This window comes from Tursiops truncatus, chromosome 16, assembly GCF_011762595.2.
Source record: "Tursiops truncatus isolate mTurTru1 chromosome 16, mTurTru1.mat.Y, whole genome shotgun sequence".
NCBI lineage: Eukaryota > Metazoa > Chordata > Mammalia > Artiodactyla > Delphinidae > Tursiops > Tursiops truncatus.
The window spans coordinates 76,627,254-76,647,076 of record NC_047049.1 but is presented as its reverse complement, the minus strand read 5'-3'; the positions used below and the strand labels follow the sequence as shown (position 1 = coordinate 76,647,076).

The window sequence follows — 19,823 nt, the reverse complement described above, 5'->3', positions numbered from 1 at the left end:
TGCACAGTGTCGATTGTATTGACAGTCGGTCGGCACGTCTCTAAAGCTCATGGGGATAACCTCTGTGGTACTCAGTGTACTCTGTCTCCATAGCAACCAGTCATCTTTCTTCTGCCTTGTATATACTCAGCACTAAAAAACTTTCAGTTCGTCTGAAAATCTCTAGATAGCTCTTCATAGGCTGCCCAGAGGTTTCTAATTTGACTGTTTCTCCGTGTCCCATTCTTCATTCATTTGATTTACTCAGCAGACATTATTGAGTGCCTACTCTGTGCCTGTAATGAAGTGGTGACATCAGACATCTACATCCCTTTCCTCTTGGAGCTTATATACTAGTTGGGAGTGACAGACAATAAACCCAAATAAGTAATTTCATATGGTGGTAGATGCCTTGAGGAAAATAAATGAATACAATGGGTTTTGCCTGCAGGGAAAGGATACTGCTTTAGCTAAGAAGGTGCACCAAGGTCTAAATAATGCAAAGAAGCTAGCCATGTGGAGATCTCAGGAAGGAGGACTCCAGGGGACAGAACTAGCTGGTGCAAAGGTCCTGAGGCGGCATTGAGCTTAGTATTCTAGGGACAAGCGTGGGCAGTGAGGAGCAGTAGAAAAGGTGGTGAGCTAGGAGGTGTCAACAGAGGCCAGATGACATGGGGATTCTTTTTTTTCCAGTCTACTTAAAAAAAAAATAAATGTAAAACTTAACATCATTAAATAACATTTACATAAGACTTGACAAAAATGCTTTCACATCGTTTATCTCATTTTATTTATTTATTTTTATTTATTTATTTTTTTGCAATACGCGAGCCTCTCACTGCTGTGGCCTCTCCTGTTGCGGAGCACAGGCTCCGGACGCGCAGGCTCAGCGGCCATGGCTCACGGGCCCAGCCGCTCCGCGGCATGTGGGATCTTCCCGGACCGGGGCACGAACCCGTGTCCCCTGCATCGGCAGGCGGACTCTCAACCACTGCACCACCTGGGAAGCCCCGTTTATCTCATTTAATTCATGAGCTATAGGAATTATTATCATCTCCATTTGATAGATGAGGAATCTAAAGTCCATGGATGTTAAGTGCCATGAGCAGTCAAGCTCTGGGAAGCTGGAGCACCGGCGTTTGATGGGCCCCATCTGATACACATGCAGAATTGCATGCTTCAGGATTATGTGTGTAAAGGACTCAGTGCAGGGCTGGTTATACGTTAGGCATTTGATAAATGACAGTTACTGTGGTGATGAAAATCGCTGAGAAATTTGGCCCTTTCTCTGCTGATAAATTCTTCCTTAGTTTAAGCCAGTACTCAAACTGAACTTACAGAGGGCAAGTCCTTCCAGGGTTTTGGCCGCTACAATGAGAAGTCATCATAAATTAATGGTGTAATACATTCTTGTTTTGCATCGGTGGAAAATACCCGTGTCAAAATATGACAAGTGAGGACCCTACTTGTTAGAGAATCTAAGTGAATTTTTATACATAATTAACTTCTCTTTTCTCAGTAACACTCTCCTTTCCTTCCCCCAAATCTAGAATCAATCCGTCTTTTTGTATTTGAAGACCAATTCTGTTCTGTTTTCCACCATATCTGTTAACTGCCGGCAGACATCAGCAACGTTCTGTTCCCTTTACTAGTAAGTCTCTTTTCAGGTCCTAAAATTCATCAGACAGTCGTAAGAAACCTACCTTGTCTCCTGAGGAGAAAGCGCAGTTCTCATTCATTCGTTTAGTAAACAGTTTTTGAGTTTCTGCCATACAACCACCCTGTGCTTGCTATTGAGAAGCATCAAATAATAATCCCATTTTCCCCCATTTCTGATGAAAACTTCTTTGGTCCTGAGTCTCTCTCCACAATTGTTTCTTCCTCAAGGCATTACCCAATCTTTCCTTTCATGTGCACTGTTACATGATAGGTGTTTATAGCAGGGCAGGACAAAATGTATTTCATGGGAAAAGAAACACGTTTCTCTGTTGAAGTCCTCAGAGAGCTAATTATAGTTTATGATTCTAAAAGGCAACTTTAAATTCACAACTGTTGGCAGTTTCGGTAGATTTCCAGTTCACTAAATGGCTTAGCATTTGTGTCATTGAAAATACAAAAGGAAAACATCAATAGACTTTTTGACACATCATGTATTTTAAAACAAACTGATGATTTTGTAGTCCGTGTAGCTGTTCAAAGAAATAGAAGCTTCTTACACACTAGAAGGCTTAGAGGAGCTTCACAGAACCCTTAATGGTGTTTTCATTCTTCTTCTTGACACTAAAGGAGAAAACATTGCCAACCCTGAGTCTTATGGAGATAATACAGAGCAGACTTTCAGACACTAATACATTTAATTCTGGACTTAGAGGTGTAAATCCTACTTTATTTTTCTGTGACATTTAAAAAATATTTTTAAGTAGCCAAATAAACATAGTAACTGTAGAAAATTAGGAAATATCCATCGTTAACATTGTTGTTATATGTACTTCCAGATTTTTTCTATGCCCGTGAATGTGTGCATAACATATACTTTATGTGGATATAAATGACTGTATTATTTTATTTTTACAAAAACTGAATTATACATACCTTTTGGTAAGCTGCTTTCTTTTCCACTTGACAGAATATTATTTTGACCCTACCTTTAAATAAGGGCAAAGAAAATTGCACAGTTTCCCCCTTTTACTGCAAAACCACCTTCACCATTAGATAGTTCTTTTTTTTTTAAAGAAGTAAACTTCTGTCCCACCATGCAGCTAAAGTCTTATTTCTTTGTATACCGTTATTAATGAAGCTGAAGAATTACTCTCACTATATTACATGTAAATGTAATTCAACATTTTAGAACTGTAAGATGTGGGACATACTGCAGAAGGATATGGATCTGTTCTCAGGGCATTTAAGGTAAATGAGGAATAAAAACAACAACAAAAACCATACAGAATATCTCACTGCAAGGCAGAGTCAGGAGAGGCAAACAAAATGATGGGATTCTGGGTGAGACAGCATTCTAGGCAGGAGCTGGGAGATTTCATGAAGGGTGTATCTGAGGTGGGTTTTTTTTAATATATATAAATTTGTTTTATTTATTTATTTTTGGCTGCATTGGGTCTTCGTTGCTGCGTGTGGGCTTTCTCTAGTTGCGGTGAGCGGGGGCTACTCTTTGTTGTGGAACGCGGGCTTCTCATCACAGTGGCTTCTCTTGTTGCGGAGCACAGGCTCTAGGTGCGTGGGCTTCAGTAGTTGTGGCTCGCGGGCTCAGTAGTTGTGGCTTGTGGACTCTAGACAGCAGGCTCAGTAGTTGTGGCTCACAGGCTTAGTTGCTCCGCGGCATGTGGGATTTTCCAGGACCAGGGCTCAAACCCGTGTCCCCTGCATTGGCAGGCGGATTTTTAACAACTGCGCCACCAGGGAAGCCCTGAGGTGGGTTTTATAGAATGGATGACGTTCAGTAGCTGAAGGGAAGTCCAGTTAGAGGAAGTCCAGTGAAAGGGAGAGAGAAAGAAGAGAGATCGATAACTGATCAGAGAGAAAATACCAGAAAAGGCATGGAGGAAATCTTTGTTAATTTCCACCTATGCAACTGACAAAGATTTTTTAAAGTAATATTTGGTGCTGATAAAAGTGAAGTGAGATAAGCACCATCACTATACTCTGTTTGGAGTATAAATTGGTGCAGCATTTATTTCTGGAAAGCAATTTAGCGTATATGCATTGATAGCCTAAAAATGCTCGTAACTTTTGGCCCAATAATCCCATTACTGGTGAGATGGTTAAAGATGTGCCCCCAAATTTTTATATGTAAGGATCTGCATCAAATTGTTCCTCATAGTCATGAAAATATGGGAAAACCCTAAATGTTCAAGTGTATACAAAATTCACAATTGTATATAATTTTTAAATGTTCTACTTTGAGCTTATATGAGTTGTTTTCTTTTCATTTAATTAAACTTTGAAAAAAAGAAGAATACAGGTTGTCTGTTCAGGGAACTGAGTAGTCCCCCTTCTCTGGAGCCCAGATTATATATTCAAGGAATTCACGGGGAATAGTAAGAGAGGTGTGGAGAGCTTCCAGGAAAGGCTGGGACCCTGGTAACTGGTTGGATAGAGAGAAGAAGTCTGTAAGGATGCTGGGGAACTGCGAGTGTAAATAGGGGACTTGAGGTGCTTTGGGTGCATAGCGGGAGAAATTTAAGTACTGGTTCGGGTCCTTTGAGTTGGAGATGTCTTCTGAACATCAAGAGGAGCTTTCCAGTAGTCAGTTCTGGAGCCCAAGTGAGTGGGCAGGGCTGACCATTCATTTATTCATTCACTCATTCAGTCCACGTTGGTTAAGCATTTACTATATGCCGAGGGCTATACTGGGTCCTGCAGATGCAAAAAGAAAGGGTCATCTATTCTAGTGGGAGAGTTTTGTAGAGGTTGTTGGGAGTGGAGAAGGTGACCAAAGGGAGAGAATGTGGAAGGGGAAAACTTCGCGCTGAGAACAGGGCTAGAGCGCTTCCTTGGAACTCCCAAGGACTCAGCAATGAGACAGGCTGGGATCTTAGCATATCAGGCTGACAAGAGAAGGGATGTGTCCAGGACATGATAGGGTATATGCCTGGGGATGTGGGGCTTGGCTTTCAGAAGGAACCTTCAGGGAAAACACAGCCTGCAGGGCAATAGACAGTGTCCAAAGGGGCAAAAGAGTCTTGGGCCCAGTTCCAGAGGCAGCCAAATCCAAGGGGAGCTGGTGTGATGAGGGCGTCAGCAGCAGCAGGAGGTCTGGGTGATCCTCAAAGGCAGGTGGGGATCTGCTTCTCTGGACTTTCCTACCCCATCAGAACTGGACTCTGGCCCACAGTTGCGGTGCAGGGAACTGGGTCCAGTCTCTACAGGGTTTGGCAAGAACTAGGCTGGGTCAGATGCTGCTCAAAGCCAAAGAAGGTGAAGATTAAGAACATGATGAGGCATTGGAAGCAACAGGTTTTGAATTCTCCTTCTAGAAGTTTAATAGTAAATTGGGGCTTCCCTGGCGGGTGGTTAAGACTCCACGCTTCCACTGCAGGGGTCACGGGTTCGATCCCTGCTCAGGGAACTAAGATCCCACGTGCCCTGGTGGTGTGGCCAAAAGAATAATAATAAATAGATACATTTTATAAAAACAGTAAATTAGAGTTAAGAGAAAGTCACTTCAGTGAGTTATGAAGCCAGAGGAGGGCAGTTTGAGGTTCTTATTTTTTATGATAGAGGAGCCCTGTGCATATTTGTAGATGAAGGAAAGAGAATCAGTAGAGTTGGGTGGCTGGAGATGACGGGAAGGAAAGGAGATGTTTGATGAAACAAATCATGGGGAAAGTAAGGGTGGGCTCAAAGGCGTAAGTGAAGCTTGGCAAAGAGGAGGGTCACTCCACTGCTAAGCCTTCTCTGTGCTAAACTATATTTATTAATGTAATACATTGTTTTAGTTATCGTAGAAATAACACCACCACTAGAGAAGGTTTGGAAAATAGAAACAGAATCCTACCACATTAACCACAACAGCTATTATTATTTTTGTACATTTCCTTCCATAGTAATATTAACAGAGACTTTTTCCATAGTTGTAATGAGTACATAAATTCCTCACGTCTTGCGTTTTCCACTTAATGTGAGAGCTCAGACATTTTCTAGGTTGCTACGTAGTCTTCATAATTACTTAAATAATATCCCATCACGTAGCACAATAATTTATTCCACTCGTCCCCTAACTTTTTAAACTGTTTTTGAAAAAAATGGATAATATGAATAAACTAATTAAAATGTTCGTGTATATACACATTCTAGATGATCTCCTTAGGCTGGATTCTCAGCAGTTACATTCGTAGGCCAAAGAGAACGAACATAATTTTCACGGCCCTTGTCATCTTTTACTGTGTGCTTGCCTCAGAATGGCTGGTTCTCAATTTTACAGTCACCAAAGTGAGCCCTTTTTCTGAATTCTTTACTTTCCTAAATTGGGAAGTCCACACGGCTCAGTGTAGAAAAGGTCATCATAACCTCCCAGAATTTTCCAAGCCAGTGATCTCTAGTGTCACCTTTGGCTGTTCATGTCCCCGGTCAGAGGGGTCAGGAGACCCAGTGCTGTTGCATGTCTTAAGTCGCTTGGGTTGCCATGCTGTACAGACCCTGCTTACAATTTTACTATAACTAGTTTGCCTCTTACCTACTAACCTCTGACCTCTGACCTACTCACGACTTACCTACTAACTTCACCCTCCTGCTAACACGCTGCCGGGTACTGCATGAGGCCAAAGATGACCGATGGGGGAGGTTGTCCTTCCTCCGTGCTGGGGCTGCTCTTGCTGAGGCTGAGCTCAAAGCCACCCACTCGTCCCACCTGCTGCGCACCTCAGGGTGTTGGCTCCACTTTAAAGGCAGCCCCATGGGTGAAGAAAACCAGAGATAAAGGCAAAGACATGATAAGGTGGCCATAAATCTAAAAAGTACATTTTCTGGCATTATCAATTATCACTCAATTTTCAAATACGCATATGGAGTGGATATTCCAGTTTGGGGTGTGTGTGTATTTTTTTTTTCTTTAAAAAAAGACCTTTTAAAGAATTGTGCAATCCTTTACACCCTCACATGCTGTGCTTGGCATTAAGAAGCTGTCGGGGCTGACTTGTAACTTGGAAGGGGGGAGGGTGGAGAGTCTGACAGCCCTGGACTGGCAGTTTGCCCACGGAGAAAGCCCTGCTCCTCGGGGCCCTTGTCTGGCCAGCAGTCTCACAGATGCACAGCCTGGGCGACAGAGAGTCTCAGAAAGAAAGGAAAACTGGCTTTATAAAATCTTGCCACCGCTTCCGCAAAGCAGCCATCCTTGGCCATAAAGAAGAACACGTTATTGGTGAGTATGTAGAAATGAGTGTCCTGAAATATCTCTGTAAGATGCGCTGTTGTACTTACACTGACGCTATGAACCTTTCAGCGGGAAAGTAGAGCACGGAAGAGATGAGCGCGCCTCTTGGCCTCTTGCTGACACGTGGACCGTATCGTTTGTCCCCGCAGATATAAGCAAGGACACGTCCTGCGCGGAAAACTGTACCTGTTCGTCCTGCTTGCTCCTGGCCCCCACCATCAGCGACTTGCTCAATGACCAGGACTTACTAGACGTGATCAGGATAAAGCTGGATCCCTGTCACCCAACAGTCAAAAACTGGAGGAATTTCGCAAGCAAGTGGGGCATGCCCTACGATGAACTGTGTTTCCTGGAGCAGCGGCCCCAGAGCCCCACCCTGGAGTTCTTACTCCGGAACAGTCAGAGGACGGTGGGCCAGCTGATGGAGCTCTGCCGGCTCTACCACAGGGCCGATGTGGAGAAGGTCCTGCGCAGGTGGGTGGACGAAGAATGGCCCAGGAGGGGGCGTGGAGAGCACCCCAGGAACTTCTAGCCCTCAGCTCCTTCTCATTGGCCTCTTCGGACCCTGAGCCGAGCACAGGTTAAGGGGCAATGTGAATCTGTTCTTTTTTAAGTTTAGGCGAAGGACGTGGGACAGCGGACCTTAGTTTTCCCCAAAGCTGGTGGTTTTGTGGAGGGTAGGGTATGTTTTTGGTGGCGGATTTTCCTTTAGTTTTGCACATCTGTTTTTATTTAATATTTGAATCTGGAATTGGGAAAAATATGTTGTAGGCTCCTATAGGGACCAGGGCCAAAGCTACAGTCAGAGTGGATTCATGCCATGATGAAAATAAAAGTATCCTCTCCCTTAAAAACTGAAGACTGAACTCAGAACTAAAAGTCATCATCCACAAGATCCTTTATGATTAATGACACTCCCACAGCTTAGAAGGAAACCACAGAGAGAAGTTTCCCTTTAGTCTGTTACTCTTTTTGTTGTAAAGTACTTAGGTGAATTCACAGGCTGCTGGCATTGCGTGGTGATACTCTTCAGGACACATGCCAGCTTTCTTATTCAAATACTTGTATAATCTGGGCACTATCAAAGAGGACTTTGCTTGAGTGTTTTTGAAAGAAATGCAAAAACCGATGGTGATTGGGAGGACAGAGTCAGGAGTTAGCAGGGTAATAAGGACCATGGGAAAGGTGTTGACAAAGAGTAGGCCCGGGGCTTCCCTGGTGGCGCAGTGGTTGAGAGCCCGCCTGCCGATGCAGGGGACATGGGTTCGTGCCCCGGTCCGGGAGGATCCTACATGCTGCGGAGCGGCTAGGCCCGTGAGCCATGGCCGCTGAGCCTGTGCATCTGGAGCCTGTGCTCTGCAATGGGAGAGGCCACAACAGTGAGAGGCCTGCATACCGCAAAAAAAAAAAAAAAAAAAAAGGCCCTTTCGGTACCCTTGGCTTTTTAAAAATTAATTTAATATTTACTTTTATGTCTTGTATATCAGGCTGAGTGTTTCACCCCTGAGAGAAAGCTCAGTTAAGAAATAAAAACTACCTGGCCTGTGGGTGAAATGCAACCCCGTCTAGCACCTACTATCCCACCTTAAAACAGGGCCCAATAATACTACACAGTACTTTAGTGAAGAAAGAGATATCTTTACTGGTGATACTGGGAAGGAAGCTATGCATTAAAACCTAAATTTCAAAGGATTTTAAACCAAGTGAAAAATTGGGTCCAAAGACTATCCCCTGTTCTCGTTTGATGGTTTACTGTGGAAGGTGGTGTGGATGGGAGCGTTTGCTATTAGAGAGAATTTTCTAGGTTTGGGGGGTGGGCGGGGGGAGGGAGAGAGAAGCCTTGGTTTACTTGGCGATTTCATAGAAGTGCTATTTGGTTTTGGCTATAGGTTTAGAAAATTAAGGCACTTTGTCCAATTTGGGAGGATTCTGTTTAAATCCCTGACTAAAATAAGCAAAAATGATGAATGACATTGATTGGAGTACAAGGGAGATTAGGATTAACTCAAAAGAAAGTTGTTTCCTAAACCACTGACATTTTTTCCCCCGCTAGCAGTTACAGCAGTTTTTATGAGGTTGCTGGTATATAGTCAGCCTGACCGTCAAATGTAAACGCTAAACTTGCAAAATTACTATAGAGACTTACTCATCACTTCTGATTCAGTCAGTGCTAGTCACACCTAGCTCGTCTCGTCAGATTTAGCAGATAAATGTCAGGTTTATCAAAAGATGTACTCAAGGGCTCCCCTGGTGGCGCAGTGGTTGAGAGTCCGCCTGCCGATGCAGGGGACACAGGTTCATGCCGCGGTCCGGGAGGCTCCCACATGCCGCGGAGCGGCTGGTCCCGTGAGCCATGGCCGCTGAGCCTGCGCGTCCGGAGCCTGTGCTCCGCAACGGGAGAGGCCACTTGAAATCCAGAAAATGACGAAAATTTTCTCATGGAAACACTGTTGGTGATCAGACTCTGTAGAATGGACAGTTCTGTGCTTCACAAATTCCTGGATTAACAGCTTTTTGTGGGCTGACTTGGGGACACTAGTCCCTACTGGCACTGCTTCTGTGGGACATGTTTCCAAAATTCCAAACTTCAGATTTCAGTTTCAAAACTGACTTTAGGCAGAATTTATCCTCATAGATTTCTTGAACATGGCTCTTGTTCATAAGTGTCAGCTGAACTTATCTTTGAGTTGGATCAAAAACGTTAAGACACAGAATTCAGGTGGATTAGCTATGGGGAGAGCTAAGCATGCTCCTTATCTTTTTTTTTTTTTTGGCTACATTGGGTGTTCGTTGCGGTGCGCGGGCTTCTCATTGCGGTGGCTTCTCTTGCTGCAGAGCACGGGCCCTAGGGCATGTGGGCTTCAGCAGTTGCAGCGTGTGGGCTCAGTAGTTGTGGCTCGTGGGCTCTAGAGTGCAGGCTTAGTAGTTGTGGCGCATGGGCTTAGTTGCTCCGCAGCATGTGGGATCTTCCCGGACCAAGGATTGAACCCATGTCGCCTGCAATGGCAGGTGGATTCTTAACCACTGCGCCACCAGGGAAGTCCTGTCCTTTATATCAGGAATTACAGGAAAACTGAGACCACAGAACACCACCCACTCATCTCTCCATTTGGCGGCATTAGTTTGAAAGCCCTGATGGCTAATAATTTCCATCACTGGCTATGAAAGCTTAAATTTCTATTGTAATTGCATAGGGGACGTGCCAGGGTAGAAGGGATTTTTTTTTAATATGGGATTTGATAAAAATATGTTGTTTTAATTTCACTCTACCATTATTTGCTCATATTGACATCTGTATCTGTTGGCATTTACCTTATGAAAAGTTTTAATTATTAAGAGTATGATATTAGCAGAGAGAGATTTAACCAAACATTGTTTTTAATTAAAGTTCATTCGGATTCTAGACCTTGACCAAATGGAGGATGACTTTTATTTGTGTTACATACAGAAATACCAAAAGTAAATCTCAACTAAAGTAGAACTATAATTCAATTGTGAAATAACCCAAAATAACTTTGTTTAAAGTTAATTTTTAACAAATAAATATTATAAAAGCATAAATATGCTGATATTGGGTTGGCCAAAAAGTGCCTTTAGTTTTTAAGTAAAAATAAAGGACACATTTTTCATTTTCACCAAAAACTTTATTGAACAACGTATTCACCCTTTTGTTTTACTACCTTCTGCCACTTTTTAGGCAACTTCATAATTCCATCTTCCCCAAACTTTTTATCTTATTGAGCAAAGAACTGTTCCAGGTGCCTTTTACAGTCTTCCAGGGGATTGAAGTTTTTTCCATTAAGAGAATTTTGTAAAGACCTAAATAAATGGGGCTTCCCTGGTGGCGCAGTGGTTAAGAATCCGCCTGCCATTGCAGGGGACACCGGTTTGATCCTTGGTCCGGGAAGATCCCACATGCCGCGGAGCAACTAAGCCTGTGCGCCACAACTACTGAGCCTGCACTCTAGAGCCCGCGAGCCACAACTACTGAGCCCACATGCTGCAACTACTGAAGCCCACATGTTCTAGGGCCCATGCTCCACAGCAAGAGAAGCCACCGCAATGAGAAGCCCATGCACCACAACAAAGAGTAGCCCCTGCTCACCGCAACTAAAGAAAGCCCACATGCAGCAATGAAGACCCAACGCAGCCAAAAATAAATAAATAACTATATGAATTAAAAAAAAAAAAGACCTAAATAAATGGAAATCTGAAGGTGCAATGTCCGGTGAATACAGTGGATGAATCAGAACTTCCCAGCCAAGCTGTAACAGTTTTTTCCTGGTCATCAAAGAAACGTGGTCTTGCGTTATCCTGATGGAAGAGTATGCATTTTCTGTTGACTAATTCTGGACGCTTTTCGTCGAGTGCTGCTTTCATTTGGTCTAATTGGGAGCAGTACTTGTTGGAATTAATCATTTGGCTTTCCGGAAGGAGCTCATAATAGAGGACTCCCTTCCAATCCCACCATATACACAACATCACCTTCTTTGGATGAAGACCGGCCTTTGGTGTGGTTGGTGGTGGTCATTTTGCTTGCCCCACGATCTCTTCCATTCCACATTGTTGTACAGTATCCACTTTTCATTGCCCGTCACAATTTGTTTTAAAAACGGAATGTTCTCATTACTTTAAGTAGAGAATCTCATGCGGAAATACAGTCAAGAAGGTTTTTTTCACTTATGTGGAACCCAAACATCAAAGCGATTGACATAACCGAGCTGGTGCAAATGATTTTCAGCGCTTGATTTGGTTTATTTTGAGTATGTCGGCTATCTCCCGCGTGGTATAATGTTGATTGTTCTCAATTAATGTCTCGATTTGATCGCTATCAACTTCAACTGGTCTACCTGACTGTGGAGCATCGTCCAGCGAGAAATCTCCAGCACGAAACTTCTCAAACCACTTTTGACATGTTCGATCAGTCACAGCACCTTTTCCCTACACTGCACAAATCTTTTTGTGCATTTTCATGCATTTTTACTTTTCTTGAAATAGTAAAGCATATGCTGAAAATGTTGCTTTTTTCCTTCCATCTTCAATATTAAAATGGCTACACAAAAATTCACCAATTTTGATAATTCTTTTTTAAATGCACGCTGCTATGACAGCTGTCACATACAATCTTAACAAAATTGTTTCGAATGAAGTTAAAGACAGCTAAGTGCTACTAGAGCCATCTTAGGAAAAAACCGAACGAACCTTTTAGCCAACCCAATACTTTACAAAGGCAAAAGTGGAAAGAAAGGAAATTATTTAAGTTCATTAATACTTAAGAGCTTTGGGCTTCCCTGGTGGCGCAGTGGTTAAGAATCCGCCTGCCAATGCAGGGGACACAGGTTTGAGCCCTGGTCCGGGAAGATCCCACATGCTGCAGAGCAACTAAGTCCGTGCGCTATAACTACTGAGCCTGCGCTCTAGAGCCTGCAAGCCACAACTACTGAGCCAGTGCGCCACAACTACTGAAGCCCGCACGTCTAGAGCCCATGCTCCACAAGAGAAGCCACTGCAATGAGAAGCCTGCACACTGCAACAAAGAGTAGCCCCCACTTGCCACAACTAGAAAGCCCGCGCACAGCAACGAAGACCCAGTGCGGCGAAAAACAAATAAATTAAATAAATAAATTTATATTTAAAAAAATACTTAAGAGCTTTGCTTATTATACTCTCTGTAGGGATCCATGTTGAATTGACCACATTATAAACTAAACTGCTTCTGATGAGGTCCTTTTGCTATTAGAAGGATGAAATCTCTTTAGCTAAGTTCCGAGATACACTCTTTTAAACAAAACTCCCATCTGCAATGTTATGATGTTATGTGATGAGGCTCTATGTAATAAGCATTTTATTTGGTTGCAATAGAAAATTTCTACTTGCAAGGGAATGGAAAGCAAAGCTGTTTTAGACACCACACACCCCCAGGACATATACGCACAGAGGAAGACTCAAGTAGATGTAGACAAAAATAAAGCACAGGGCTTCCCTGGTGGCGCAGTGGTTGAGAATCCACCTGACGATGCAGGGGACACGGGTTCGTGCCTCAGTCCGGGAAGATCCCACATGCCGCGGAGCGGCTGGGCCCGTGAGCCATGGCCGCTGAGCCTGCGCCTCTGGAGCCTGTGCTCCACAACGGGAGAGGCCACAACAGTGAGAGGCCCACATACTGCAAAAATAAATACATAAATAAAGCACAGGGTTATTTAAAATTATAAGATTTAAAATTGTTAGGGCTTCAATTGTATGCCAGGATTGCCCATCAATATTTCAGATAACTTGTATGAACAAGTCTTCCATTTTTGTGACAGTAAATAATTAGTCAATAATATAGAGGAATTCCCTGGTGGTCCAGTTGTCAGGACTCCGTGCTTCCACTTCAGGGGCCCTGGGTTCAATCCCTGGTTGGGGAACTAAGATCCTGCAAGCCACCTGGTGAGGCAAAAATGAAAAAAAAAAAAATAGTATAGGAAATGCATGGTAATAGACAAAAGATGTTGCACCTCTGTTTTTTTCTGAATAGTAGTTTTAATGTGGTGCTGCCCTCTGCTGGAGGATGAAATCTGTTCACATCCTTTCAGGCTTGTTTAAGACCAACCTAGAACCAACCTTCCATTGATTATTGGTTTTACGTTAGAACCCTTAGAAGTAGCCCCACTAAAAGATAGGAACAGTGCAGTTATTTTACAAATTGACAAATATTAGAAGTGGAATGGGGCCTGCATGATTGAGATGAGGGTTCTATTCCCCTGAAGGTCCCCATCATAACAGTTCCTCACTCTGGGGATTCTTCCTAAACACTCAGAAGGACTTTTCTTCTGTGGAGATTTAAGATTAGCTGTCTGGGGATAGTTAGTCTCTTTGGCTTTCAATTTAATGATGCTCCGTCTTTAACATCATGAGAACAGTGGCTTCTATGCAAAAAGACAAAGGGATCGATCTCCCTCAGTTACAGCGAACTTCAACCAGAAGTACTAGACTTTCCTCTTCCTCTGTGATACATGATAGAAAAACACATTATTTTAAATACAGTCCTAATAACTGGTCTAGCAAATTTTCTTTCCCTTTTTCAGATGAATGAATATGTTTCATTTAGTTTTGAGCCATGACTATCCTCCTTATAACATTTTTCCACATCTGCCCTCTCTGTTCTAGAATTTTCCTCTCCTTCAGGTCCATGTTTCTGCTCTGTTGCTTGTTTTAGGGCCATTTCCTCACTCCTTGAATCAGATTTCTTCTGTATGCCTGTGGCCTTCTCTCTCCCAGCTACGGGCTGACATCGGCTTCCTTTTTTCACTTAGACATGCAGAAACAATTTGTTGGATTGTCTTTCATATTTAGTGACACTTTGGCCCTAAGAACGTTGAAACCGTTTTCTGCCCTTGTAACTGAAACATACGGAGCTGCGTGCACCCAAGGAACTGACTGAGAACCAGTTTCCCTCTTTGTTCTATGATTTCCTTCCTGGGAATTCCGACTCCACCTACTGAACCATGTGCACTTGGGTATAAATGGATGAGAGGGTATGTCTTGCTTCCCTCATGTTTAGAGGGTCACGGCCGTGACGCTGATCCAAGTGCCGGGCGAGTGGGGGGCCACACCTGGGGGTCCAGATCACCCAGAGGAAGCCCCACAGCAGAGGAGGAGAGGCTGTTCTCTCTCTCCCCGTGGCCATGTTCGGCCGAGGATGCCTCCTGGAAATCACTCCACAGCTGAATCGAAGAGATCAAAGTAGTCAACGGTGCAACTCGAAATGAAACGATTGAGTTTATCCACCCTTTTGGAAACGTAGAGGGTAGCTTCTCAGGGCTTCCTGAGCTGAGCCATGCTCTCCTGTTTGATGTGACCGCCAGTGACCATTTTCCTTTGAGGCAGACCCTTGGAAGCTCCATGGGGGACACTTCTTCAGCTATGCTTTTGAACGACTGAATTTTTGTGATCCTTTCTATATCTTCGTGCTGTACTTTTTAAGCTGCCTTCATTTTGATGTCCTGCATGATTTTATGTTTTCTTTATAAATAGAAATTATTTGAAACTGTAGTAATGGGTGCTACAAAATTAAATTGATGTCAACCATGTCTCTAATTGGTGCTTTTATGCAGATTCTAACACAGTTGTTGATTCATATGTTCTCTTGGTCAGTCATCAGTCGGAAACCTAGTGACTTTCTAAAATGCGTCCCGGGGATGCAAAGATAAACAACACCTTCCTACCCTCCAGGAACCTTAGACGAGGGAGAGTCATCGTACACGATGAGAGATGTTCCTGGAGAAAATGCCACACCCGTCCAGGAATGGGCAGAACAAAGTGAGAATCACTGACGTAGAAAGAAAGACAAGTAAATAAGCAGTCTGACGAAGTGCTTCAGATGCCGTGATATCTGTATGTGAAGGGCGGTTTCATGGTTACTTTCCGCCCCTCCTAACTTTATCTCTCTGGTCCAGGCTTGTCCTCTGAGCTGCCAGACACCCACAACTACTAGCTTCACATCTCCACGCATGCGGATGTTTCCCAGGTACCTCAAACCCAACCCGTCCTAAAGGGAACCCATGACTCTTCCGTCCAAACTTGTTCCTCACCGGAGTTCCCTGTCGTACCATCCACCTTGTTTCTAAGTCATCATCAAATCCCCCTCTCCATCCCTCTCTCTTCCACCTCCCAAATATCTCTTAAATCTCTTCCCTCCCTTCCATCGTCATGACCGTCCTCACCCAAGCAGCCACCCTTTCTCACCCGATGACGGTCTCCCAAGTGGCCTCCATATGGTGGACGGATCCTGTCATCCCCACATTAACGCCTTTGATGGGTTCCCATTGAACATTAAGTCCCAAATTGGCAGCGTGGCCTCCAAGGCCCTGTGACTTGCCTGTGTGGCATGTCGTCGTGCTCCACTCGCCCACAGCTCCTGATGCTTCAGCCACACTGAACCGTGAGGTCCCCTTCCCACCCAAGACTTCACTGCGAGCTGCCTCATCTGCCCCGTCCACACCCTGGCCACACTCAGACCTGGACACACCAGCCTTCCCTAGCTCAGCCACCTCAGCCCCCAGGTCTCACGTCAACACCACTTTCTCAGGGAAAGGGCACCTGACTTCCAGACTTGGTTGCCTTCCTATTATTCACCCCGTAGCACTCATCCCAACAGTAATAACTTGATTACTGATCTCACCCCTGCCCGACTGCACACCCCAGAGGACAGGGGTATTGTTTGCTGTTCACTCTGTATCAGCACCCTCTGATCCAGAAGCAATTGGAAATATGCTGAAATAATGAAATGGAACTAATGAATTAATACTCTAAAAAAGCAAGAACTTTTTTTTTTTTTACAATATCGTGGTCCTTGAGGAGGAAAAATGCTTATAAATATAAATACAAAATGAGGGGGTTTACATACCAAACCATGAATGCTTCTCGGACATGGGGAGCTTTTATTTTAATGAGGTTCAACCCGTTTCGTTCATTTTCTGGGCTTCAAAGATCAAAGCAAAAATGTTCCAGAATTAGATGGTAGTGAATCTTGCACAACGTTGTGAATATACTAAAAAGCACCTGAATTGTACGCCTTAAAATGCTTAACGGGGTGAATTTTATGTTATGTGAATTGTATCCCAATTGGGGAAAAAAAAACCCACAAAAAAACACACATAAAAAATAACCAAAGCAAGGGAGGGAGACGCAAGAGGGAAGAGATATGGAGGTATATATATATATATATGTATAGCTGATTCACTTTGTTATAAAGCAGAAACTAACACACCATTGTAAAGCAATTATACTCCAATAAAAACGTTAAAAAAAAAAAAAACCCAAAGCTGCTCCCACAGGGGAGAGTAAGGCAGAAACAGCAGCTCCCAGCTCAGAGCCAGGCGTCTGTGGCTGAGGGGAGTGGGGTGAAGGTGGAGGGCTAAGTGAGGAAGAGGCTGGTCTTGAAGCCCGTGAGGACTTCTCAGTGAGTCCAACCAAACAATGCGCCTTCCGTCTCCTTGGTGACCGCTAAAACAATGCGCCTTCCGTCTCCTTGGTGACAGCTAGGACGATGAGAGCGCTCTGGACCCCTGCTGTCCTCTGGGGAGCTGAAGATCCCGCTCCTCAGACAGTCTGTGGAGCTAGGGACCCTGCTCCAAATACCACCATCCATCTAACCTCTTTGCCCTGCCGCCCTCTCCCGGGACAGCACAGGCCAAACCACCGAAGAGGCCAAAGTGATCAGGGCAGTAGCTGTTGGATTGGGCCCAGTTACAGAAAATCATCATATGTTTGCTGTGGACTCAGTAAATAAAACATGGGAGAACCAACCGGACCAGGTAAATGAAGAGAAATAAATGACAAAAATTGGTTCTTCCTCTACATGTATGTCTCTGAAACAAGCCAGATCAAAAAAAGGGTTATTTTTCTGGAGTGACTGATTCGGACAGATTTTACCTCTTTTAGATGATTTGTTTCTAGTTTTAATGTTAAAAAGACATTAATAGAGGAATTCCCTGGCGGTCCAGTGGTTAAGACTCCAAGCTTCCACTGCAGGGGATGCGGGTTCGATCCCTGGTGGGGGAACTGAGACCCCGTGTGTGGTGTGGCCAAAAAAATAAAAAAGACACTAATAGAAGAAATCACATTAGTTCGGTCAACAAACATTTACTGAGCGTTTACTGTGGTCAGGCCCTCAGCTCACTTCTGAGAATGTAATGACAGCTCTTGGCAGTCCCCAGCCTCAAGGGGCCAACAAGTCCAGGAATGAAGACAGACAAGAAGACAGGCAGCTGTCCTGTTAGGAAGCTGAAGGTTGTCTTTGATACCTAGAATTTAGAATTTCTAGTTGTTTCAGTCAGTTTCTTTTTGGAGAAACAAATGGTAAGTTCCATCAGGGGAATTTAATAAAGGAACTAATTACAAGAGTTAAAGGAAACCAGTGAGGAGCTAACAGATGTAGGCATCTTTAGGTCTAAAGGAGGAGGGTGAGCGAGAGGTCAGTGGGAACATGGCTTGGTAGCTCATTTCTGTTTTTTGGGGGGGTTTTTGGCCATGCCACGTGGCTTGCAGGATCTTAGACCCCAACGAGGGATCGAACCCGCGCCTTCCACAGTGAAAGCGCAGAGTCCTAACCACTGGATTGCCAGGGAATTCCCTGGTAGCTCATTTCTTTCTAGCACTGATTATCTGGTTGTAACACAGTTTATTTAACCACTCACCTACTGAGGGACATCTTGTTTGCTTCCAAGCTTTGGCAGTTATAAGTACAGTTATACTGCTGTATAAACATTTATGTGCAGCTTTTTGTGTAGACATAAGTTTTCAGCCTCTTTGAGCAAATACCAGGAAGTGCAATTGCTGGATCATATGGTAAGACTTTAGTCTTGAAAGAAACTTCCCAGCTGTCTTCCAAAGACGCTCTACCATTTTGCATTCCCACCAGCAATATATGAGCGTTCCTGTTGCTCCACACCCTCACCAGCATTTGGTGGTGTTAGTGTTCCAGATTTTGGCCGTTCTAATAGGTATGTAGTGTTATTTCATTGTTGTTTTAATTTGCATTGTCCTGATGACACATGATGTATTGCATCTTTTCGTACGCTTATTTGCCATCTGCATGTCCTCTTCTGTGAGGTATTTGCTCAAGTCTTTTGCCTGTTTCAAAATCAGGTTGTTCATTTTCCTATTGTTGAGTTTTAATAGTTCCTTGTATATTTTGGTGTCTATTGAGGTCTTTGATCCATTTTTAAATTGGGTAGTTTTTTGTTGTTGTTAAGCTTTAAAAGTTCTTTATATATTTTGGATAATAGTCTTTTATCAGAGGTATCCTTTGCCAACAATTTTTTCTCCCAGTCTAGGGCTTATCCTCTCATTCTCTTGACACTGTCTTTTGCAAGAAGAAGTCCTTAATTTTATTGAAGTCCAGATTATCAATTATTTATTTCATGAATCGTGTCTTTGGTGTATCTAAAAAGGCATCACCATACCCAAGGTCATCTAGGTTTTCTCCAATATTATCTTCTAGGAGTTTTATAAAAGTTTTGCATTTAACATTTAGGTCTAAGATCCATTTTGAGCTATTTTTTGTGAAGGGCATAAGGTTTGTATTTAGATTCATTTTTTTACATGTGGATGTCCAACTGTTCCAGCACCATTTGCTGAAAACACTATCTTTACTCCACTTTATTCCCTTTGCTCTTTTGTCAAAGACCAGCTGACTATATTTATATGGCTCTGTTTCTGGGCTCTCTATTCTGTTCCATTGATCTATTTGTCTATTCTTTCACCAATACCATGGTATTCTTGATAACTGTAGCTTGAAGTGTTGAATTTGGGTAGTGTCAGTCCTTCAATTTTGTTCTCTCCTTCAATATTGTGTTGGCTATTCTGGGTCTTTTATCTCTTCATATAAACTTTAGAATCAGTTTGTCAATATACATAAAATAGCTTGCTGGAATTTTGATTGGGATTGCGTTGAATCTGTAGATCAAGTAGAGAAAAACTGACATCTTGATAATATTGTCTTCCTTTCCGTAAACATGGAATATCTCTCCATTTATTTAGTTCTTTGATTTCGTTCACCAGAGTTTTGTAGTTTTCCTCATATATATTTTGTTAGATTTATACCTAAGTATTTCATTTTCGGGAGTGCTAATATAAATGATATTGTGGTTTTAATTTCAAATTCCACGTGTTCATTGTTAGTATATTAGAAAGCAATAACTTCTGTACATTAATCTTGTATCTGCAGCCTTGAAATAATCACTTATTAGTTCCAGGAAATTTTTTTGCCAGTTCTTTCAAATTTTCCACATAGATGATCATGTCATCTGTGAACAAAGACAGTTTTATGTCTTCCTTCCAAACCTGTATACCTTTTTTTTGTGTGTGTGTGGTACGCGGGCCTCTCACTGTTGTGGCCTCTCCCGTTGCGGAGCACAGGCTTCGGACGCGCAGGCTCAGCAGCCATGGCTCACGGGCCCGGCCGCTCTGCGGC

At 43.3% G+C, this 19,823-nt stretch overlaps 2 protein-coding genes across 5 annotated transcripts in view; both read left to right on the top strand.

Annotated features, from left to right (window-relative positions):
• Positions 1-14,937, top strand: part of EDARADD (EDAR associated via death domain) — an 89,265-nt gene extending 74,328 nt beyond the window's left edge. For both annotated transcript variants that reach the window (XM_033842005.2, XM_073793645.1), the window contains one exon: positions 7,015-14,937. In XM_033842005.2, coding sequence (XP_033697896.1) covers positions 7,015-7,397 — 383 coding nt within the window. In that variant the 3' untranslated portion in view covers positions 7,398-14,937. The remainder of the gene's footprint in view (positions 1-7,014) is intronic.
• The window catches only part of LGALS8 (galectin 8), a 103,462-nt gene that overhangs the window by 36,842 nt on the left and 46,797 nt on the right, over positions 1-19,823 (top strand). The gene's annotated exons all lie outside the window — the stretch shown is intronic.